The sequence below is a fragment of the Xenopus laevis genome, chromosome 1S (assembly GCF_017654675.1).
Source record: "Xenopus laevis strain J_2021 chromosome 1S, Xenopus_laevis_v10.1, whole genome shotgun sequence".
NCBI classification, from domain to species: domain Eukaryota; kingdom Metazoa; phylum Chordata; class Amphibia; order Anura; family Pipidae; genus Xenopus; species Xenopus laevis.
In genome coordinates, this window is record NC_054372.1 from 95939407 (window position 1) to 95964676 (window position 25270).

A 25270-nucleotide genomic window follows, 5' to 3' on the forward strand; every position below is an offset into this window, starting at 1 on the left:
AAGGTTTTACACATGAGCAGTTTTATGGAATATATATTTTTTTATAGAGACCTACATTGTAAGGGGGAGTATAGTTTTCCATTAACTACCCTACCAACCTGGATGCAGTATTGGAGAACAAATCAAATATTTATAGGACAGGAATGAATAAAAAGACACAGTAATAATAGAATAGCAACACTTGGGGGCACATTTACTGTTGGTCGAATATCGAGGGTTAATTAACCCTCGATATTCGGCCGTTGCAGTAAAATCCTTTGAATATCAAAGTCGAAGGATTTACCGCAATTCGTTCGATTCGAATGATTTTAATCCATCGATCGAACAATTTTCCTTCGATCAGAAATTGCCTAGAAGGCCTATGGGGACCCTCCCCGTAGGCTAACATTGTACCTCGGTAGGTTTTAGGTGGCGAGGTAGGGGGTTGAATTTTTTTTAAAGAGACAGTGCTTCGACTATCGAATAGTCGAAACGATTTTGAGTTCGATTCGCGGTCGAAGTAGCCAAAAAAAAATGTCGAAATTCAAAGTTTTTTTTTTTATTCTAATCATTCACTCGAGCTTAGTAAATGTGCCCCTAATAGTTTTAAAAAATATGCAAAATAAAGAAGATGAAATAATGAATAATAAAGGGCGGTTGGAAACTTGTTTAAAGGAGAAGGAAATGTCTTTTTACTTGGGGGTGCTAAAAGTTAGGCACCCCCAAGTGATCAGATTTACTTACCTTAAACCCTGGGCCAGTGCACCTATTAGGAGAAACCTGAACCGGCCTGGGATTCTCCCAACAAGCACCATGGAGCATCTGTCTTCTGGCTTCTTTTTTTCTCACGCATGCTTAGGCCTCTCCTATTCATCTCCCAGTCTCTCTTTCAAACCAATGCCTGTTGGTAGGCTAAGTTGGACTCTAGCAGATACCTGCTGAAATTGCAATCTGGAGAACTGCTGAACAAAAAGTGTATTCCAAAACCACAAGATATAAAAAATGAATACCTGTTGCAAATTGTCTCAGAATATTGTTGCCTACATCAAACTAAACATTAAATAAGTCAAGAATTTCTTCTAATAATTGACATCCTGCTATAACCTTTTCTAAGCTTAGGTGGTAATATGATAACCAGTAGGCTTCACCAATCATAGGGAACATCACTCTAGATACTGTTGTTTTCATAGAATTTTACATTTCACACATTACATTTTTTTTTTTTTTTAACTGCTGGGCATATTTGCACTTCACTAGCCTTAACAGAGAAATGAGTTTTGCACATGGTGCTTTCAGTTTCTGGCCATGACCTAGGACAAACCTACTGAAGAAAACATTTTTTTTTTTTTTTATAGGATAAGGTAAACTTTCCATATGTGCCATTTTGGTGTAATTTCACTTCTGTAACAATATTTGAATACATGGAGGCTTATTTGTTAAAAGTTGGATTTTAGAGGTTTTGGAAACATCGACTGTTAATGGATTTATTAAAAATATGATTATAAAAAGTGCAAACAAAAACTAGTGCCGAATAGTACGAATACCTCTAAATATTGTTTTTCAAACAATTTCTAGATTAGAAAACCTCAAAGTCCAAATTGATTTAAAGCAACCCAATAGGATCAGCACAGCTCCCATTGACATGTATAGCAACTCGACAACTTTTACTTGGTGATGGTTTGCCTTACAAGTTTTTGTGGTTTTTACACTTAGGGGCATATTTATTTATCTACGGTCGAATTTTGAATTGACAAAACTTAAAAATTTGAATTCAAAAAGACCAACCGAAATTAAGTCGTTTTTTTTTTTGGTCAAATAGGTCTGTTTTCAATCAAATAGGTACGTATTCGGCCAAATTCGAATTGAAGTGCATTTGATCGAATTCGATTCAAAGTTTTTCCCAAAAATCACTTAGATTTTTCAAAGTCCACCAAGAAAATTCACCTCAAACTTTAAATCTGCCCCTTGATTTTTTTTTAGAAATATAGGAAAACCATTTGTTTTTTTGGAAAAAAACGAAGTTTGATTATTAGTAAATGGGCCCCTTAATGTATAAAAAACTTAAAATGCCATGTTTCAAGATAAAGACAAATATATTTTATTATATGCAGAAAATTAGGTCTGATTTAAAAAGCTCACCAAATATATGTCGTTTTATGGAAATTCTTGACTATGAATCATAAACCCACAGCAGTACAGCTTAAAGGTGTGGTGTTATGTTTTGGGTAGCCGAGGATGAGTAGAGTATAACAGTGCTTTATTAGCAGAGACTCATGCAGCCCTTACACAACAGTAACTTTCACTTTTAAGCCGTCAGGAAGTATGCACAGTATAAGTCTGAGCACAGTGACCTCTACAGGCCATTTGTATAAACACCACATATTCCCCCTATAGTAGGAAAGCATTTGGGCAAATGTAATAAACCACACAATTAAACAGTATGCATTTTAAAACAATATTATACATTCTTCACATAACAAAGTCCTTCGTCCATGCAGGTAGTTTTGTGATTCTCTCAGTACGCCTTATAGGTTCACTTTCTTCAGGCCTTTTGCAGTTGACATCAGGAGTAGGAAAATGTCCATCAAATGGAGCTTCTCCAAAGTCATATCTAACAGGAGCAAGACGACTTGCATTCCATATGCGTCCATCAGACAGTTCATATGTGTATGGTCCTCGCTGGCGTCTCACTTCAAGTGGTGTAGTAAATTTAGATTGTCCTTGTTTCAGTATTCCTTGTTTCTTAATTCTGACTAAAGATCCAGGCTGAAAGTGTACTTCTCTTGCACCATGTTTTCTGTCAGTATAAGCCTTACATTTGGCTTGTTGACATTTCACAATTTCAGCAGTAGATGATTTTGTAGGCGCAGTATTTTGTGGAAGTTTGAGGTCTGCAACATGTAACTTAGTGCGCATCTGTCTGCCATGTAATAATTCAGCTGGAGATGATTGGGTTGTTGCATGGCGCGTTGCTCTGTAGTTATGTAAGAACTCTGTTGTAAATACTTTCCAAGATTTCCCAGTAAGATTTGCTGTCTGCAGTGCTTCTTTCAGACTTCTGGTGAATCGGTCGATTTCTCCATTTGCTTGTGGGTTATACACTGAAGATTTCCTATGCACAATATTCCTCTCTCTCAGAAAGGATTCAAAATCATATGAGACAAACTGTGGACCGTTGTCTGATATTAACTCCTTTGGATTACCTTCTCTGCTGAAGACTGTAGACAGAAATGTTATTACTGTAGCTAATGTTATATGAGAAACAAATGCAATTTCAGGCCATTTACTGTAATAGTCCATCAAGGTTATAGCAAATCTGCAGTCTATAGGAGCATCTGTAAAAGGACCGACAATATCAATACCAAGTTTTTCCCATGCTGAATCAGGAAATTGTACTGGTTTTACATCTGGTCTCGACTTCACTTTGTGTACAAAGTTCTTTGCACAGCCGAGTGAAGTGTTGCTTTGTGGTGAAATTTTAGACACTGGCTGTGTGGCAGGCACTGGCGCTATAGTAATGAGACCATCAACTAATTGTATGTGTAATGCAGCAACGAGATCCCTTCCAAGTATAGCAGTACCCTTATTCACAATGCAGAGCCGGGCAACCCGGCCAGGCGCCCTAGGCAACCTGGCCGGCCACAGCGCCGGCTTATTGTGTGCTTAATCGCGCATGCGCGAAAGTACACGCCAGCGTATAAGTGCGCGTCAGCGCGCACGCGCGCAACGCAAATTACCAGCTGCAGCCAGGGAGACACAGGACCAGACATGGGGTAGGCGAAAGAGCAGGTACGTGCCTGGCACCCCCTCAGCTTTGCGCCCTAGGCACGTGCCTACTCTGCCTACCCCTAGTTCCAGCCCTGTCACAATGTAAAAGTCACATTTTGCAGTATTTGATTCAAATTGTACAGTCACTGGCAAGCAACCAAGCACAGGGATTGGATCCTTTAAGTAACTGACCAGTTTCAGGGCAGGTGCAACAATCGGATCTTTTGCAAAGTATTTCAAGAAAATATCCTTTGGTAGTATAGAAACAGCTGAACCTGTATCAAGCATCAGGTTAATGGAGAGTCCCTTGTCAGCAGAAGCAGTATTGACACTGACAGTGCGTATAAACTTGTCTGGAATAAATGTACCAGCTTTAGCCACACTTAATACATTTGTAGTAGTGACTTCATGAACATCTTTAGCAGAGCTACGGCAGATCTTAGCAAAATGTCCTACTTTTGTGCATTTGCGGCACCGTTTAGCTTTTGCAGGACATGTAACATGACCACAGCGAAAGCAGTATTTTCTATTTGTATTTGCTGCCTGGTGTTGCAGTGTAGGTGAGTCCTTTTCCTTAGCACTGTATTTTTCCTGTGACTGTGCATTATTAGGCCACAGTGCTGAATTCACAGTCTGTACATTCCCAGCAGTTCCCTGATTGAGAGTTTTAGCCTCTGCTACTGCTGTTTCAATTCGCTAGCAACTGTAATAGCCTTTGCAAGGGTTAAATTCTGCTCTAGGAGCAGTCTCTCTCTCTAATGCGAGGTGAGTTTGTTTTTTCCACTATTTGGATCTCTTAGCATTTCATCTGCTAGATTCCCAAACTCACAGGTAACAACCAGCTCTCTTCTCATTTTTGGCAGGTGTATCCGCTCCTTGTTGCTTTCTTTCTGCCGTGTACACACCATTGGGTGGTATGTATATTACTGTTATATACAGTATGCTTTACTGTTTTTGTAAACATTATTGTATCTGCCAAATTGATTCGTTTAAACACTAAAAAGATTTTCTGTGATACCACCTGAGTCTTGTACAAAAGTTTTTTTGAGTGTGCAAACCTGATATATGATATTGTGAGCGTTTGGTTACTCTATGTAGGGGTAACTTTAGGTTTCTTTGCACCTATAAACATATATTGCCCTCCATTTATCTATATTCCTGTCACCTTTATGTCAACTTTTAGTGTGTTATAGAATAGCTAATTCTAGGCAACTTTTCATTGGTCTTTATTATTTATTCTTTATAGTTAATTATTTGCCTTCTTTTTTTGATTCATTCCAGATTTCAAATGGGGGTCACTGACCTCATTTAAAAACAAATGCTCTGTAAGGCTACAAATGTATTGTTATTGCTATTTTTTATTACTCCTCTTTCTATTCTTATCCCAGTCTCTTATTCAAATCAATGCATGGCTGCTAGGGGAATTAGGACTCGTCAACCAGATGGCAGAAACTGCAAACTGGAGAGCTGTTGAATAAAAAGCTAAATAGAGTGCAACCTCAATTTTACATCCCCTGATTTTAAGTTTTCCCTCATTTTACATTGTTATTTTGTGGTCCCACCTATATATTATGCAGAAAAAATTTCCCTGATTTTACATTTTCCTGGATTTTACATTTTCCTGGATTTTACACCATTTTTTTCTGGTCCCCTGAAAAATGTAAACTTCTGTGACTTCAAACAACAAATAATAAAAATGAAAACCAAATTGCAAATAATCTCAGAATATCACTCTCTACATTATACTAACAGTTAATTTAAAGGTGAACATTTTTATTGGCTCAAAGAAACCAAAGTCTTTGTAAGTTGTGTAACTGAGAGCAGGCAGAAGATACTAAAAGGCTGCTTGAAAGGAGAAAGGTCATGCAGCTTGAAATGGCAGGGGGAAGTGTTGGGGGGGCTCAGGATTAAAGGATAACAACAGATAGATGTTTTATTTGTAAGAGTATTGAGGGCATCAATCAATATGCAAGGTAAACATATATTAATTATTTTTAACCCTAATTTCTTATTATTTACAGTAGCTTACATGAGATGAGATTTTAAAAATGCTCTGTGTCCCCTTTTAAGAGTAAAACATATACAATAAAAAGTTGACCTGACTACATGTACCACTGAAGAAATATTGTTGCAATAGGCTGCTCCCTTTAGCCAACACTTCATTTCCCACAATGCCTTTCATTCTTCTTTGATCCTCATTCTTTAGGTGTGTTAATTAGGGATGAGCGAATTTGACCCGTTTCGTTTTGACAAATTTGCCGCCGCCAAAATATTGCTGACGCCCATTAAAGTATATGAAATTTTTTGGACACGCTTTTTTTTTTTTTTTTGACACACAACGTCATACAAGTCTATGGGCGTCATTTTTGCGGCGAAACAAGGTGAAAAAAAATTGCCCATCCCTAGTGTTAATCATAGAACCGGCATGGCATTGATTGAATGGTGCTTGTAGTCACAGCCAGCAGTGTAAAGTGGGCCAGTCAGATACTATACAGCATTGGTCTGTGTACTTGTACAGTTTGAGATTGTTACCAGGGATTGTTTAGATCTTATCATTTACAAATTACTTGTAAAATGAATACACTATGGTGGCATTGTTTTGTACTCCATTTACTTGAAGATTATATCAAGTCATGGCTAACAGAAAAAGCTTATAAATTGCTCAAATCTAGTGCCAGTCACAAGAGGTAGAGAAATACAACCAAGAAGGGTAATGTAATAATGAAGCTAACATTTTCATCTGCCCAGTAGCCCATAGGACAAGCTATAGGTAATACAAATTGCATTAGACTACCAAAAGCATTGCTATGGGCCAAAGGTCATTTAAAACATATAAATCTATGGCATAGGCAATAAATATTTACTTTACCCCATCATGTTTTTGGCAGTGTTTTTAGTTTAATGTCAAATACTACGATAAAATAGCATAATGGTTTTATCATAAAAATTTGCATGTATTCTTCTGCTACTATTCAGAAATATGTCGCTTTCCTTACCCTGGGTTAATTCCCATCCGAGAAGGGAATTCCTTCTTCATTGTTCATCATACCTTCCTTTATCCCTGCCCAGCTTCCATCCTCTAGATTTCCCTGCAGACCAAAGAGTCCCCATTTCTAGCTAATTTTCCAGAGGTATATAACTGAGGGACAGGGTAAATGTCAGCAGAAAGCTAGGAAGAAGGTCAGAGAAGCAAACCCTTAAAAACATGGCTCTGTCATATTATTCATGCATTTTGTTATACGTTCTGCATCTCTTCATTGCTTGTCAAGGTGAGTTTCCTTTCTTAACAATGACATTATGGCAAACAATAGGTTTGTGTGGTTTTAGTGTTTCATAAGTAGAATCACAGATATAATAAATGTGCTCATTTTCTAATTCTTACTATGCAGGAGATCTGTGCAAACAGTTTCTTAAACTAAGCTTTGAGTCATGATCTGCACAAAGGCATGCTTTTTCCCCTTTATTCACCTTTCATGCATCCACTGTTTTCCTCAATGTACTGTAAAAGTGCTGAGCTATTCCTCATCAACATTTCCACTTCTGAATTGTTATCCTGAATTGTTATCCTGACCTGTCCTGACCACCTTCCTCCCATTGATTCATTATTTTCTCTATCTCCCTTTCCTCACTGTATCCTGTAATAGAGTTCCTTGAAATTTTCCTGCCTTTATTCAGGCACTTTCTTATCTCTCAGCTTCTTTCTTTTAACATTTCTTCTTATTTTTGTTTTCCATTTGTCCTACCCTCTTTCTCTCTCCACAGCACAGTATGAGTTATCCATAGCCCCTCAAAATCCAGTGGTTTTGTTGGGGGCATCAGTTCAACTTAACTGCTCAATCAGTTGCCCTGGAGGCTCTACTACATGGAAGGGACTTGATACCAACCTCGGAGGACTGTATATTGGTACAGGTTTCAGCATTCTGAACATTCAAAATGCCAGCATCTCTATGGATGGAACCATGATATGTGTGGGAATATGCCCTAAGGGTGACAAAAAGAATTATCAGAACTCGGTGTCCCTGCATGTATATGGTAAAGAAACAGTTTCATTTACTGCACTGCTTGTTTGGGGAAGCCGGAGATATACTGTAGATGGTAGTTCTGACTGATGCTGAGTTTGTGAGATACAGGTCTGTTTGTCACAGTACATGCAAGGTTTTCTGGTAACTGGATTTATGGCTGGGGAGAAGCTGTGTACTGCTATAGGTATGGAACCTGTTATCCAGAATGCTTGGGACCTGGGGTATTCCAGATAAGGGATCTTTTTGTAAGTCTACTACAAAGTCATTTAAGCCAGTGGTGTAACTAGATATTACTGGGCCCCACTGCAAATTATTTTTCAGGCCCCCAAAATGTTTAGAGATTGACTTTTTTTACTAATCTTTATTGAAATAAAAATGTATTAAAATTGTATGAATTAGGGCCTTATAGGGCCATTATACCTCCTTGCAGCCGCAGGGTCTGTTTCCTCTATAGTTAGGCACCTAATTTAAACATTAATAAAACCTAATAGTATTGTAATGTCCTCCCATAAGGATTATTTATATCTTAGTTTGGATTTGGTACAAGGAAATCATTTTTAAGAATTTGAATTGTTTGATTAAATTGGGAGACAGCCAGCCTGTGCAAGTAATAGCACTCTTACTTTTGTTTGTAAGTACAGGTATGGGATCCATTATTCGGAAACCCGCTATGCAGAAAGTTCCGAATTATGGAAAGGCTGTCTCCCATAGACTCCATAAATTAATCGAAATTTTTAAAAATGATTTCCTTTTTCTCTGTAGTAATAAAACAGTACATTGTACTTGATCCAAACTAAGATATAATTGATCCTTATTGGAAGCAAAACCAGCCTATTGGGTTTCTTTAATGTTTTCATGATTTTCTAGTAGATTTAAAGTATGAAGATCCAAATTACGGAAAGATCCGTAATCTGGAAAACCCCAGGTCCCAAGCATTCTGGATAACAGGTCCCATGCCTGTACAGGTATAGGATCCATTATCCAGGAACTTGTTATCCAGACAGCTCTGAATTACTGCAAGGCCATCTCCCATAGACTTCATTTTAATGAAATAATTCAAATGTTTAAAAATTATTTCCTTTTTTCTTTGTTATAATAAAAAAAAAAAAAAACAGATCCTTATTGGAGGCAAAACAATTCTGCTGGGTTTATTTCAACTTTAAATTATTTATTAATCTTTTTTGTAGACTTATGGTATGGAGATCCAAATTACTGAAAGACCCCTTATCCGGAAAACTTCCAGGCCCCGAGCTTTCTGGATAACAGGTCCCATTCCTGTACTATTAAAACAGCAATATTTTCTTTCATTGTGTAAAATGTTGTATTTGGATTTACATCCCCTTTAGCTACTAGATTTTTGTCTCTTTCAGCCCTGCCAGAGTCATTGATCCTAAGTGCTCACCCTGAAGCAGAGCCCCCTTCTCTGCATTGCTTCATGAGGGCAGTGTATGTGAAATCAGACATTACAGTCAAGTGGTTCAAAGGTTTAGAGAGTTTGGAGGCCTCCAAGCAGAAAGAAGAGTGGGATGAGGATGAGGATGGCTTAAGCTATTACACATGGATACTGCCATTTGCAGGAGACACTGAGTGGGAACCAAGAACCTCATATGGCTGTGAAGCAGAAATAGCTGTTGGTGGACATTTATTCACAAGAAAAGGAATCCTGCACCTTCCACTGAAAGGTATTTAAGTTCATAATCTTTGTATAATTGTGTTTACAAATAATAGTGATTAACTGTACTTTTGATAATTAATATATTAAATGATGTTACATGGTATAGTTAACTATACTTATTTTATATTTGTTACATAGTACGTTAGGTTGAAAAAAGACACACGTCCATCAAGTTCAACCTTTTTAGTCTATATATAACCTGCCTAACTACTAGTTGATCCAGAGGAAGGCAGAAAACTCTATTTGAAGCCTCTCCAATTTGCCTCAAATTGGGGAAACAATTCTTCCTGATATGGTAATTGGACTAGTACCTGGATCAACTTATACTATGCTCAATCTTCCATAACCCTGTATTCCCTCTAGCGCTAAAAAGCCATCTTACCCCCTTCTTAAAGGGATCCTGTCATCAGAAAACATGTTTTTTTCAAAACGCATCAGTTAATAGTGCTACTCCAGCAGAATTCTGCACTGAAATCCATTTCTCAAAAGAGCAAACAGATTTTTGTATATTCAATTTTGAAATCTGACATGGGGCTAGACATTTTGTCAATTTGCCAGCTGCCCCTGGTCATGTGACTTGTGCCTGCACTTTAGGAGAGAAATGCTTTCTGGCAGGCTGCTGTTTTTCCTTCTCAATGTAACTGAATGTGTCTCAGTGAGACATAGGTTTTTACTATTGAGTATTGTTGTTAGATCTACCAGGCAGCTGTAATCTTGTGTTAGGGAGCTGCTATCTGGTTACCTTCCCATTGTTCTTTTGTTTGGCTGCTGGGGGGGGGGAAGGGAGGGGGTGATATCACTCCAACTTGCAGTACAGCAGTAAAGAGTGATTGAAGTTTATCAGAGCACAAGTCACATGACTTGGGGCAGCTGGGAAATTGACATTATGTCTAGCCCCATGTCAGATTTCAAAATTGAATATAAAAAAATCTGTTTGCTCTTTTGAGAAATGGATTTCAGTGCAGAATTCTGCTGGAGCAGCACTATTAACTGGTTCATTTTGAAAAAAATGTTTTTCCCATGACAGTATCCCTTTAAAGCTATCTAATGTATCAGCCTGTACAACTGCTTCAGGGACAGAATTTCACATCTTCAGAGCTCTCACATAATACATAATATATTTAATACAGGCATGGGATCTATTATCCGGAATGTTTGTGACCTGGGTTTTTTCGAATAAGGGATCTTTCTGTAATCTGGATCTCCATACTTTAAATCTGCTAAAAATCCTTTAAAAATTAAATAAGTCCAGTGCCACCAAAAACACTGTACTATTTTCTCATTACAAAGAAAAGACAAATAATTTTCAAAAATTGAAATTATTTTCTTAAAGGAACAATACAGTATAAAAATAAAAACTGCATAAATAGATGGGCTGTGCAAAATAAAAAATATTTCTAATATAGTTAGTTAGGCAAAAATGTAATGTATAAAGGCTGGAGTGACTGGATGTGTAACATAATAGCCAGAACACTACTTCCTGCTTTGCAGTTCTCTTGGTTTCCACTTATTGGTTACCAGTCAGTAACCAATCAGTGACTTTAAGGGGGGCACATGGGCCATAACTGCTGCTTTTGAATCTGAGCTGAATGCTGAGGATCAATTGCAAACTCACTGAACAGTTATGTCCCATATAGCCCCCCTTCAAGACGCCGACTAACTCAGAGTTAGAGAGCTGAAAAGCAGCAAAAGTTGGGTTCTGTTCAACATCCAATGACTCCAGCCTTTATACATTACATTTTTGGAGAACTAACTATATTAGAAACATTTTTTATTTTGCATAGTCTATTAACCCAGTTTTTATTATTACACTGAACTTTTCCTTTAAAATGGAGCCCATACTTGCCTGTATACCTACCGTTATTGTTTCTCATACATTTAGATTTTCACATGATTTCTTGTTATAACTATCTTCATAAGGCACCTTTAATACAAGTGCCTATACTGCATTTTAATAGAATAGGTATGATTCAGTTTCCAATTTCTTCACTTTATTGCTGTAAGATTCAGTAGGTGTCTGTGTTACAGCCCATGCGCATAATTCAAGGAAAATATTGAATCAATACAGCTCCAGACAGTAATTTTCAACTGCAATGTGTTTTATTCAGCAGTGTAGGCCTACACTGCTGAATAAAACACATTGCAGTTGAAAATTACTGTCTGGAGCTGTATTGATTCAATATTTTCCTTGAATTATACTGCATTTTACACCGTATCCCTTTTGTTTTGTTCCCTATTTACCTTGTGCCTGCAGACATCCCTGATAAGAGGATTTGTGTCCGTTTGAGTGCCATGTAGTCTCAGGAGCATATATGGGGGGCAATGTACATAGTGGGCAAAAAAATCTCTCCATATGTACAAAGGGGATTGAAGGTACAAGGAAGGGGGCTTGATCAGTGCACTTCCCAGGCCCTATGTTTTATTAGTTGATTATTCTGTGCATACAGTTTCAGAAACAGGCATTTTTATTTATTTCATGTTTATAAATTTGCCAAGCTGTCCCATGGTGCTCCTAACTATTTACCTATGATTATATGTTTTTATAGGCTGCTACCTCCCGACATAGTTGCATTGTTTGGGAAAGTCCTAATCAAAGCTCTGGTGTCACAGGCTGAATCTTCCTCTGCTGTTGATTGGGGATAGAGTTCCAAAACCAACACGTATTTTAAAGGCATAAAATAAACTCAAAATTGAAGGGATGTGTCAAATAATATGCTAAGGCTATGGACACACGTACGTTTGGTCCGGGCTGCGGTTTTTAGAAAAGCCGACTGCTACGTTGCTGTTTCAAGCTAATGCTATGGCACTTCTGCTAGCGTATTTACGCAGTTAAGTGTATGTGTGTCCATAACCTTAGCCTACCATTTAGTTAGTACAATACAACTGCAAAAAATCCAAGTACTCCAAGGCTAATTATAGCATAAGTAAAGTATAATGGATGTGCAAGTGACCAGACTATCTTTAAGCATTCATTCTGTACAAGTGCATAGAGTTCTAAAAATGGGTTGTTGGTTACAAGTTTATGATCACACAATAGCCAGGCTACAGAAACCATTCCAGTTGCAACTTGTTATTGATTGAAACAGCCGGTTGCCTGGGCTGCAGAAGTACTGAACTACTGCAGAAGTCCATCTGGAACTTAATTTAGCTTTTACTCCCATTAACACAAGGGATTTGGCAAATGCATATAGTCTTAAAATGCATTAGATGATGTTCTGATGATGTTACTGTTTGAAATGTCTTTACTGCTAACCTGTTGAGTCAAATAGCACACATATTGTTGCAAAATTCATTCATACAAAGGGTTTTGTTTTTTCCAAAGATACAGTTGGCTTACATCTAGCCACGTCCCTAAATGTAGGCATCCAAGCCACCAGTGCAGCAAGTTCGACCATAACATATACTATCCCAGAAGAGTACCCTGAAATCTTGCATGAAGTTTCAAGTCCCGCACAAGAGTACAAATCCAGGTTACCCATGGATACTGGCACACAGACTTTTCCCAAAAGTCCTTTAGAGAGTCCTAAGCAGCTTATAACTGCAACTATACCAAGCAGCTCCTTGCCAGGCAGTAGCAATTCTTTCAGAAGGTTTCCAACAGCCATGCCCACTGCATTTCAGAAGGTCTTTCAAACATCATCTTCCAGGAAAAAACACACAAATCTTCTTACAGAATATCCAACTGTTAGAACAAATGTTAATGTCAGAAGTTATTCCAAGCCCTTCATTTCTGCCTTTCAAGGTACTCAATCTGCCTCTGTTGCCTATTATACTTCTGAACAAGGTAAAAACATGAAAGATGGCCAAACATCTCCCAAGACAGAAAGCCTTACATCTGTTTCTACAGAAGAGAGCACTACCCAAATGAAGTCTGTTGAACATCTTTTCACAACATTACCACTTGTTCATCAAAGTAAATTGTCTAATACTCAAGTACGACCAAGCCCTACACCTTGGCCTACTACAATACTTCAATTTATGTCTTCCCAAGGGATCCAGGCTGCAAATGAATCTCCCACCCCAGTAATTCCAAGAGGTAAGTTTGCTTTATGTGTTCAATGACAGATATCCTTTTAAGTTGTAATACAAGGTAATATACTTACTCCCTCTAATTCCTGACTGCCCAATAGATGTGGTATTATTATAGCATAGTTTTGTTTTCATTTCCTTTTAAGGGACTCGATATTACTATAGCTTGCAGTCATCATATTAATGCAATTGCAGCTCTGGCTTATTATTATTAAACTTGTCCAATAGTTTTGTACTTTTTTCCACATATACGGTATATGGTTTTACAAAATATGCTCATATTTATTGGTGGATTTTACAGTACTCTTGTAATTGGAGAAAGAAAATCAAAATTACTGCAAGTACCAAATGTTAGGCACTCCCCAATAATTAGAATCACTTATCTGATAACCCAGACCAGTGCACCTGTTAGCAGAAAACCGCACCATCCCAGAATAGTTCTTTGCAAGCGCCATGTAGCCATCTTCTTCTGCTGCTTATTTCTTTTGCACCAGTTGAGCACATGCACTTTAGAGAAAAATCCAGCTTTTTGCTTAAAGTTCTGTATTCCAGTGTGTGTAACCCTACATAATCCGCTGTCATGTGTATCTGAAATGGTGCTCCTCTGCCTCTATATTATACTGTGTTCCATGCAAATAATGACTTCTACTGTCTAAAACAAATTCATTACACATTGTAATTAGTGTAGGATGATAAGACCTACCTTAGGCTAGGGCCATATGGGGCTGAAATCAGCCTGCTGAAATCTGAGGGTCGATTTCAGCAGACTCCTTTTCTGTGTTTGCATCCGGAAGCATTGTGTTGGCTCCAGAACGAATTGAGAGACTTTGCATTTTGGGCAGAAATTCTGCAAATTTGTTAACAACAGAGCCGACACAATGCTTCCAGATGCAAACACAGAAGAGGAGTCAGCGTTCGGGGGCTGAAACTGGCCTGCAAACTTCAGCAGGCTGATGCAGGCTGATTTTGTCTCTGTCTGGCTTGTGTCTGGGGGTAAGACTTCTTGCCTACACAATGCAGTTCTGTTGACAGTAAAAACTACCTCTCATTGGGCATAATATATTTTGCATGGGGTGATACTGTTCTTGGGTGTCACAGAACCATTATTTACAAGTGTGTGTATAGCTTTTACTGTACAAGATGATTCAGAGAGTCTGAAGCTAATAGTATATGGGGTAGTTTTTCTAAAGCAAATTTTAGCTATTATTGCTATTATGCAGATGTGTACACCATACTGCAAAATATTATTCAGCTGTAACTGTAGCCTTGAATGTAACAGTGCAGGCAATACTCTTTATTGTTTGCAGTATACTAGTAGAAGAATGTCTTCCCTCCATTCAAAGATGGTGCAACACATATTTGAGCAGAAGCCTTTTTGAAGAACCCTGTCTGTCCTCTCTACTTTCATTTAGTTCCTCCGATGTTCCCCTGACATAGTGTTTTTTGAAGAGTGGAAATATACTGAACCTAGGTGTGAGACAAACCGGTAGTTTTTCCCCCACAGGCAATGACTATTGAAGACTTTAGCATCATTTCAGCCATGCTGAGTAAGGGTGACATTTATTTTATGTTCCACATAGCACCCATGAGCTTAGAATGAACAAACTGTGAAGTTTGCCATTATAGATGTAAAAATTGTTATTGTTTTTTATATATTCACTGTTCTGTGTGGTGACCTTGTATCAGGGTTGCCACCTGGCCGGTGATTTACCGGCCTGGCCGGTAAAAATGATGGTTGATCCCAATGTTATTAATAGGGAAAAAAGATAAATATATAGGAAGGCCGGTATTTTCTTTCCGGAAAAGGTGGCAACCCTACCTTGTATTCCTGGGTGTATTGTCCTGACAAAAACAATAGATTGAGTGATGCTGTTTAAGTATGCTGTGCTTGTAACGCAATCACCCTGTCTCAAGTATTTTGGAAGTGTTATGGCAGTGAGGAATAGTAAAGCCACTTATTCTGTTTTCATTTTCCAGGTGGGTTGGCATTAACCTGGGTCATTGTCCCAACACTTGGCCTAATGGGAAGCCTGATGCTCTCTTTTCGACTTTGGAGAGCCCTGAGACGGAAAGGATCCTTCATACCTAAACAGCTGTAACCTGTGCAGAGATGGTCAGTCAAGTAAAATGGGATTTCTTATAAGCAGTATCTGCTTCTCAGATCTAAAATGACAATGGTACCATAGCATTCAAGACTAGAATTGGGCTACATATAAAGGTGGCCATATATGTAGCAATTACAACTTTTCCTGTGACATTGGTCATAGGAAAGATAATTTTTTTCAATACAAACAGTGGCCAATGTTCGGTTGCCTTCAAAGGCTTCCGATCAAATTTGCCAGCTCGTTTGACGTTCTGCCAAAATGGTCTGGCTTGCCTCCCACCATACACACACTGAACATAGTACAAGACTTCTATTATGGGGGTGTCTATGGCCACTTGCAGAACCTACAAAACGAGAGATTAAATATTCCATTTGTTTTCAAATCTGTGAAAACTGACATTATATTGCCAAATTGCAGCATTTAACTATATTGTAAAATAGAATCTGTAAAGACTTGATGTTTAGAACTCATGCCCATTTGGTAGAGATCTGCCTTTGTGAAAGAAACTTAGAATAATTAAGTTACGTTTCTATTTTTGCACTCAAATTTATCTGTTAATTATTTAGGAATTCACCTTTCTTGGAATACTATTTTATTGCGCCCTTGGCTTTTATAGTAAGTTGCTTAAAAGGAAAGCATTGGGTTTCATGAAATTATTATTTTATGTTGAATTCATGGCACTTTTTCAATGTGCTAAAATTTCTAGGGCTTCTCTATCATTTTCTCTCATATTGCTACCAGGCTTTATCAGAGCAAGCATTACATCATATTTGGTGTCACATTCTTTATCTAATTTGTGTCAAAGGGTGAAACCGCTTCCTACAGCTCCAAAATCACACAAGCAAGGATTTTGGTAATCTGCTATTGCTTTAAAACTATTATTCTTAGTCTTATCAAATTAATATGTTTGCCCCCTGCACAGTGTGTCATGGAGTGGTGTGCTAGTACCCATCTTTTGAGAGACCCAGCCTCTTTGGGATGCTCTTTAGTAGGGATGCACCAAATCCACTATTTTGGATTTGGCCAAACCCCCGAATCCTTCAGGAAGGGGAAAACATTTTTTACTTCCTTGATTTTTTACAGAAATTCTGCGATTTCCCTCCCCGTCCCTAATTTGCATATGCTGAATCCTGCTGAAAAAGGCAGAATCCTGGCCGAATCCGGTGCATTTTTAAAGGAGAACTTAAGGCGAACGTAAAAGCCCCTATGCATTGATATTCATTGTTCCCCCTTCCCGCTTCGGCCTTGCATTGCTTTACTTTAAAAAGTGTTCCTGGATGTAACGCTGACCTATTGATGCAGAGTAGCTCAATGGGAGCTCATGGGTGCCATCTTCGGATCCTCTTCTTTCCCTTTGGTGATTTATGGAGTTTTCCAGTGCATGTATTGCAGACTGGCTCCAACTGCACATGGACCAAAAAGCTCAGTGCCGGTAGTCTGTTAGTGAAAAAATCCAAAGATACAGACAGTGGCGTAACTACTCAATGACAGGCCCTGGTACAGGATGGGTGCCAAACAATCGGAGGCGCAGGTCTGGCCTGGCAGAGGACCCATGAGGGCCGGGGCCCACCAAGTTTTTTTTCCAGGTGTCCCACCATCCCAGTCCGACCCTGGCTGCTGGCATGCTCGCTTTAGAATCTCCCTCTATTCAGCCGCACGCGATAACCGTTTTCGTAGCTCTGGCAGGCCCTAAGGGTAGGGTTGCCACCTTTTCTGGAAAAAAAACGGCCTTCCGATATATTTATCTTTTTTCCCTATTAATAATATTGGGACCAACAATCATTTTATCTGGCCAGGCTGGTAAAATACCAGCCAGGTGGCAACCCGTCCCAAGGGGGTGCGAACCCAGGTGCAATCGCACCCTTTGCACCACTGGTAGTTACGCTACTGGATACAGAGGTTGGTGCCTGAGAAATCCACTGTACTACTCTGCGTTGATAGGTCAGCATTACATCCAGAGGCACTTTTTCAAGTGATAGACTATAGTGGGGACAATGGAGCTTAGTTCATGGGGGCAAGAGCGTTTCCGTTCGAGGCAAGTTGAGAGCTGCTCCTGGTAACATAAAGAGACAAAATTCTGATTTTTAAATCAAAATTTCTGCTCTTCAAGTGCAGAGGAAGCAATTGCAACTCTCTGCACTAGCGATTGAATAACTGCCTTAGACCCTGAATTTTGCTGTCAGCATGGGTTCCTCACCCTTCTCCTAGGAACGCTAGGCCCTGGGCACTGCCCCACTAGTCCCTATGTTGTGTGTCCCCTCTGACACAGTGAAAAGAACCTTCCATGTGCCACTTACACAAAAACAAAATGGGTACTGAAAAATACACTGTTATAATGATAATTCTGAAAAATAAAAACGTGCAGCCTTGTAATTGCAGTTTACCTTTACTAAGAACCTTTGCTTATAATAAACCTTACCAAATCATTTTCACATTGCATTTTGGATCATCATTTATTTCTATCTGCGTATGACTTGAAATTACCAGTGTGAACATAACAGAATTTGTAAGAAGCGTCAAAGAATCGGCACATATTATCCTTTACTATCATTTAGCTTGTGTTAGCCGCTTTAGTTGCCATGGCGACTGCGCTCTCCACAGTGGAAACAACCTTAGTAAAGATGGCGCCGGCGGTGAGCATGTCTATCTTGCCCGAGAATATTGGATTTGCCCTTACTAGATATGGCGCCTGCACGGCTTCACACTAGCATAATGATGGCGGAGAAGCAGCGTGTAATGGCTGGGTCGCCAGTTTCACGAGCAACATCGGGTCCTATAAATGAAACTGAGTTTCTAGTGCAGACTGGGGCGAGGACTATGCTACGAGAGGCCGTACTGAAGCTGCTGGAGGCTAGGCCCGAGGAACCTACAGCTTTCCTGGCTGATTACTTTGAAAAGCTTTGTGTGGGGTCAGGGACAGCGACGGGGGATAAAGGTGCCCATCTATTGGGTCAGCAGCGTATTAATCGGGCTCTTTGGTACTTGAGACTGGCCCACCACTCCCAAAGGTGCGATTATCATAGAGAAGCGGAAGGTGGGCTGGGCTGCCTACTAACTAGTGTTGTATATTAGTATATTATGCAGATGAACGAATGATTCACTAGCAAATGCTCAGACATATTTTATCAATGTCTATTTAAGGATGTGTAAAATAATTGCTTGATTCTGTTCTGCATAAAGCTTTTAGATTGGAAGCTCAAAAGCATCAGCATTTTATGTGTGCACCCTTCTATCATACAGCCCTGCCGCTATGGTAGTGGCCATTATCTAAATACCTCTACCTGTTAGTACAGGTGTGGAATCGGTTATCCAGAATGCTCAGGACTTGGGGTTCTCCGGATAACAGATCTTTCCGTCATTTGGATCTTCATACATTAAGGCTACTAGAAAATTGCATAAACATTAAATAAACCCAATGGGCTTGTTTCGCTTCCAATAAGGATTAATTATATCTTAATTTGGATCAAGTAAAATGTACTGTTTTATTATTACAGAGAAAAAGGAAATTCCTTTCCATAATTCTGATCTTTCTGGGTAACAGGTTTCTGGATAATGGATCCTATACCTGTAATAAGCCTCATTTTGTGATTAATAGCTTAAAGGAAAAGGAAAGCTACCAAGGCAGGCTATTGCCAATAGATTAGCCACAGTAGTGCAAGCTATAAGACTATATTTATTCTGCCATACCTGAGTAAACGGCTCTCTCTGTTTGTTTAGGATAGCAGCTACCATATTAGCTTGCTGTGACATCACTTCCTGCCTGAGTGTCTCCATGCTCACTTATAGCTCTGGGCTCAGATTACAGCAGGGAGGGGGAGAGGAGCAAACTGAGCATGCTCAAGTCCTAGCCATGGAGGTTGAAGCTGAAAACAGGAAGTCTGATACAGAAGCCCATGTGTACACAAAAGAAGGAAATAAATACTGTGTTTCTTTTGACAGAGCACTCTGAGCAGCATTACTTTGAGGGTTTACTGGTGTATTTATATAGACCTTTCTGATAAAGCTTACTTAATTTTAACCTTTCCTTCTACTTTAACAACAAACAACCCTTGTTGTTCATCACCCATCTATTTCTCTTGGCAGTATTTTGTGATACTGCAAGAGAATGTGGTCATCAGAAAAAGTTCAGGGCTTCCATTAGAATCATTAAATTGCAGGATGTAGAAAATGACATTTTGGGATGTAGAAAATGATATTCTGAGAAACTCTGAGAAAATGTGAATTGGTGTTTGTTTTGTATTTTTTTTTGTACCTTTTTGTTTAGCAGCTGTCTTGTGGGTAGTGTCCAATTTACCAGTTTTAATGAGACTAGAATATGAGGGTCTGAAAATAAAAGATATCAAACATTAGTAACAATGATATAATACACAAGAGTCATGAATATGCTGTTAATTATATCTTCAAGTGGTGCTTAGTGATGTTATTTGTGTCACATGACTCACTGGAACCTGTGTATTATTAATAAATAATGCACCCCATGTTGTAAATTCTGAGAATATATCAGCTCAGACTTCCATGACCTGTATAATTGCACTCGACCTTCAGACTTGTGCTTTTATGTGGTCATGGAGTGACTTATCCTTATATTTTACAGTAGGGGGTAACAGTATTCATTATATATATTTGAGCTTTACAGGATGGGTTTATTAGCTGTCAGGGTCTGGGACTCCCTTTTAAAACCTGTAAAGAAGCAGAAGGCAAATCACTTAAAAAATGGAAATGAGAATCCCTTCCAGGGCTCCATTAAACTCCCTTCCAGGGATCCATTAGACTCCCTACACTTTGAAGGATGACTTTACACCCTGTTTAAATAATGTTGTGATAATTTCCATATTTAATGATTTACAGTGCTTATTATAGTAGTATACATTTGTGTCTCCAAACAGGACTGCGTTTAACAATAACCTCAGCATGGCATATGAATGTTTGAGCATGGGAGGGAGGAAGAAGAAGACTGGCTTGACTGGAAAGAACTACAGTGAAGTGTTGTCTAGGATATGCCAGGAAGGAGAACTGCCTGAAGAGATTTCTTCTGAGCTTCTGAGGAAGATCCGGTGCAGAGACCACGAGGCTGTCCCCTTTGATATTTTCCGTTATGGAGTCTTGACCTGCTTTGTACTTTTAGAATTCAGGTCCAAAGTGGACTCTCTGTTTAGTGTACTCCATGAAAAAGGCCCAGCTGACCAAAGGCTAGGCAAAGCTGTGCTAGATACCTTGGAAGAGGCTCTAGTGACTAGTGATCTTTTTATTCCAGCTAGTTATCTGGAGGCTGGTTCAAAACTTGGCCCAGACGGTTTAGCTTTAGCAATGGATAAAGCCCTTTTGGGCAACAGTTCTGAGGCTGTTATGAGCAGAAACCAGTTTTTAAAGGATGCATGTGCCTTGTTTCTTTATAAGGTAAAGCCTGTAGGATAAATATTCGGCCTGATGTTGGTAAATGGAGAAGTCAGGTGTTAATTCACAAATATTAAAGGGGCAGTTTGCACTTAATTTAACTTATATGATGATGTAAATAGTGGACATTTAAGTTAGTTTGCATGTGGTCTTTATTTTGTATTTAATGTGGTTTTTGGGTTGTTCACCTTAGTTTTCTGGTTCTAAACACTGTTATCCTAGTAACCAGTCTGAACAATAAATATGAGATTGTCTAAATAGAAAGATAAGTAATAATAATATAGACAGGCATTTCAAAATCTAGCCTGGAGAATGGTAGAATTGAAAGTCAAATAGTTTTAGACATGCACCCAGCATGATTCATAAATATGTAAATATTAAGTTATTTTAATGTTATTTTATGCAGAATAGGGTCCCAAAAATATATGTACAGTGAAGCTACCACTTTTGTTTGCACGTCTCCTGATATGTGCAATAATAGATTACTTATTTTCTCTGCAGCATGTCATGATTGTAGGCCATTTTAGCAGAGGCAATGTTGGAGTATTCTTTTGTCAGTATGTAAATAAATTCCTTCTCACCTCTTTGTTTAAAATAATTATATTTAAACTCTTGTTTCAGAAACACTACTATAGTTTATATAAACAAGCTACCATGTAGGCATGGGGGGGGGCATGCTCAACGACTTTCATGGTAATCGCCAGTGCACACAGGGATCAGGTAATTATTACTCAAAAAAACGCCCAATGCCATGTTTTCATTAGTCCTGAAGGTGCACCAGCCCGGTGCTGAAGATTTTTTAAACCCCGCAGTTGCTAACAGCCTGAATAAAAAAAGTACTCCATCTCAAACCTGCCTAGGTCAGGTAGAAGTCAATGGCAGATGTCCCGTTTACAGTTGGAAGATACTGTGATCTGCGATGGGTTTCGTACAAGAATCTGAAAAAAATCATGGTTATCGGGCGATAATCCAAAAAAAAAAAAACCAGTTTTCAGGCCTTCTAATCCGTATTTTTTTTTCGAAAAGATGAGTTTATCCAGTCTTCCCACACTTCATTTTTCTAATTATTGTATTGATAAATAAGGTAATATTGTGCATGTGAGTTTGGTCGAAGGTGCTTTACTAAAATAATGAGAACATTTCTAATTTTAGTAAATAAGCCCCTAAGAATGTAAAAGGCATAGTATAGTACCTTGTGCAGCACCACTAAAATTTACAACAGTACCTGAGGTGTTTTTGATATGATAATTCTTATTTACTAAACATTGTTATAATACAAGCTGTGAGCAAATTATCTGAATTGTTGGAGTGTTTCGTGAGATGGCTAGTATCCCATATATGAAATAATTAATTTGCTGTAACGAAGACTTGAGAAAAATTCTACATTCTGGCCAGTAGGCTGCACAAAGAAACAGCAACTAATAATTAACAGACTGACACAGAGGTGCTGGGATGGATTTATGTATCTTTGGTAATGTGTAAATAAACAGATCTATAGGATGTTCCAGTAACAGTAAGAACTGTTTGGATCTTTCTTTAATATTTGTGATGTGTAGGAGTCAAGTGTCCATGTCATACAGTATATGAGGGAAGACGCACACGAGCTTGCTGCATTGCATATTATTGCAGATGTTGTAGCACAAGCTTTCGGGGGTTGGTCCCCGAAAGCTTGTGCTTCAACTACTGCAATAGAAGGCAACTGTCCTAACAAGCTGATGTGCGTCTTCCCTCATATATGACTTGGATCATATATTTGGCCTGGAGGTGTATGTACCCAGCAGAGAAAAGTAAGTGGTGTGCTGCAAAAAGCATTGTAAGTGGAGTCAACTGTTTCAATTTTTTGTCCTATAATCATCTTTATCAAGTCTTCATCTTTATCAAGTAGGACAATATCTTTCCCTTTATCTGCTTCTCAAATGATGAGCATGAAGATCCAATTATCCTCTTTCCCCCAACCTCTCTGTTATAAAGTTAATGCCTTGTGTTGGTTAAAGAGATCGGCACGATCCCACGATAAATAGTAAACCAATTACCAAACACACAGCGGCAAGTGAAGTGGGGCGAATCCATGGGCATTTATTGCATCAATGATGTAATGTTTCGGGGACGGACCCCTTCGTCAGACATGCAGAAATATACACAATGAGATGTTATATACCCTAATTTATTAACATAATTAATTCCCCCTTAGTGAACATAAGGAAAACAATATATAAAGAAAATGTCAAGAAAATCATAGCATAGTCACAAGAAAAACTCCCGATAGTTCATGAGATTGGTCCAAAAATAAAATCCAATCAAGTGTATTTAGTCCATATAAATTTGGTCCAAGTCTAAGACCTAGCAATTCATATAGAAAAGGTTCAATTTCAATAACGAACAATTGCAACTGAATCTAAAAAAACGAAATTAGTGTAGCACCACCATATAGAAACATAAATCACAATAAACACAGCTACAACAAAAATCAAGAGACATTAAATAACTACCATCTTACGCTATCCAAAAGTTGCATATGCAAATTACATTGCCGGAAAATTTGTAATACCGGCTAGGCAGTAAAATACCGACCGGGTGACGGCCCTATCCCCCAGAGGTCACCTGACAAACGAATACAGCTCTAATTGTAACAGGAAGAAGGGTGGGGCTAAAAGACAGAGCTCTGTCCATACATTGGCTGATGAAATCTATGATTGTATGTGTGCCCTTGGTTTATGTGAGCCACATAATTAAGTAAATGTGTGCACATTGGCCATCAATCTTTGTGGACTATAAGCTGCTGCAAATTGCAATATTTGAGGCCAGTTTAAGAAAGTCCTTAAAAACTGCTGCATTTAGCATAGCTTTGCAGTTTGGAGTAGAAAGACAAAACTACCCATTTTGGATTTGTCAGAAAGTATTTACTTTATGGCTCTGTGTACAACTTAACTGGGAAGCTTGCAGTTCTTAACTGGCTTTTTAAATCAGTGTCTAGGGTTAGCATGTTTTATGGAAAAAAAAATACCGGCCTTCCTATGTATTTATCTTTTTTCCCTATTAATAACATTGGGATCAACCATCATTTTTACTGGCTAGGTGGTAACCCTAGTGTGCTTTAAAAAAAAATCCCTGACCTTCTTTCATACATATTCCTATACCTATTACTGTGCATGCTGTGCAAGTGTCTCATGGAATCCTCCAAAAATTGCAACTTCCCAATGACTTTGTTTCCTTGTGCTTTAAGGAGTGCTATGTGAGAAAGCCATAGTCTGGGGGACTAAAGGATATATTCCTATATTCCGTACAGAAACATGTCTTGATAACATCTTGTAGAATGGTGTATTACGCTGCTACATCAAAGCTCTGAAAATCACATTTTCCCCACTAGAAAATAACAACCCCATCAGCTTCAGCTACAGGCTTGCCAGGTTTGGGCTACTTTTTGGGCCTTTGGCTGGTTTGTACTTTGGAAACCACCCAAAGTTCTTCGTTGCGCTAATGTGCCAAGCCTACGCCTCCCAATGCATGTTGGGTTATGTAGTTTTTGTTTAACAATTTGCAGACCTGCCACGTTTAATGTAATCACAAACGAATAAGGATAAACACCATTGCTGCAATCGACAGGGAGAAGGTGTAGCCTGCTGTGGACACGCCTCCCACAGTTCCGCTCTGGCTGCGGCAATTCACATGTGGAAGAAACTTAGTTGTGTCGGAGGCGCCAATGAACCACGTTTAATGTAAGACTACAATACCCAGCATGCAATGGGACTGACCTGTGTAGAAGGCGGAGTTACCAGATTTTGGGCTCTGTACCCCAGTCTCCCATCCCTCTTAAGTATTCTCGCATTTTCTGGTTACTTTTCTCAATTTCAGATAATTTTGGGGCAAAAATCTACTGGCCACCAAAATGTCTATAGGTTGACCTGTTTTACCGACATTGTATATGTATTAGGGCCTTATGGGGCCACTATACCTCTTCGGTCCCCCCCTCTGTAGTTACACCCTAGTTGACGGTCCGTCCTTTTCTGTAAAAAAATACTGGCCTTCCTATATATTTATCTTTTTTCCCTATGAATAACATTGGGATCAGCCATCATTTTTACTGGCCAAGTAAAAAAATACCGGCCAGGTGGCAACCCCATTGACTGGCGAATCTGTCCCATTTTACTTAATGGAAAAATTTACAAATCAGTGACAATTTGAAAAAGGCGTATCTTCAAATATATTTATTTATTTTTATAGATTTTTTTCACTGCACAAATTGTGCTAGTTTTGGGCTACTTTTTACATGCCTCTTGGCTAGGTTTGGGCTGGTTTTG

At 38.8% G+C, this 25270-nt stretch overlaps 1 protein-coding gene across 2 annotated transcripts; it reads left to right on the plus strand.

The window, feature by feature from the left end:
* Positions 1 to 6102: 6102 nt before the first annotated feature.
* Positions 6103 to 21555, plus strand: tpgs1.S (tubulin polyglutamylase complex subunit 1 S homeolog). Of its 2 annotated transcripts, XM_041579941.1 has the most exons (6): positions 6103 to 7016; positions 7510 to 7779; positions 9140 to 9451; positions 12767 to 13480; positions 15451 to 15586; positions 20465 to 20551. In XM_041579941.1, the coding sequence occupies exons 1-5, from the start codon at positions 6953 to 6955 to the stop codon at positions 15570 to 15572; spliced, it is 1482 nt and encodes a 493-aa protein (XP_041435875.1). In that variant the 5' UTR covers positions 6103 to 6952; the 3' UTR covers positions 15573 to 15586; positions 20465 to 20551. The 2 variants fall into 2 exon arrangements, with proteins under 2 accessions (XP_041435875.1, XP_018099181.1); XM_018243692.2 differs by lacking the exons at positions 6103 to 7016; positions 7510 to 7779; positions 9140 to 9451; positions 12767 to 13480; positions 15451 to 15586 and adding an exon at positions 18197 to 18586 and having other exon boundaries at positions 20465 to 21555.
* The last annotated feature ends 3715 nt before the right edge of the window (positions 21556 to 25270 follow it).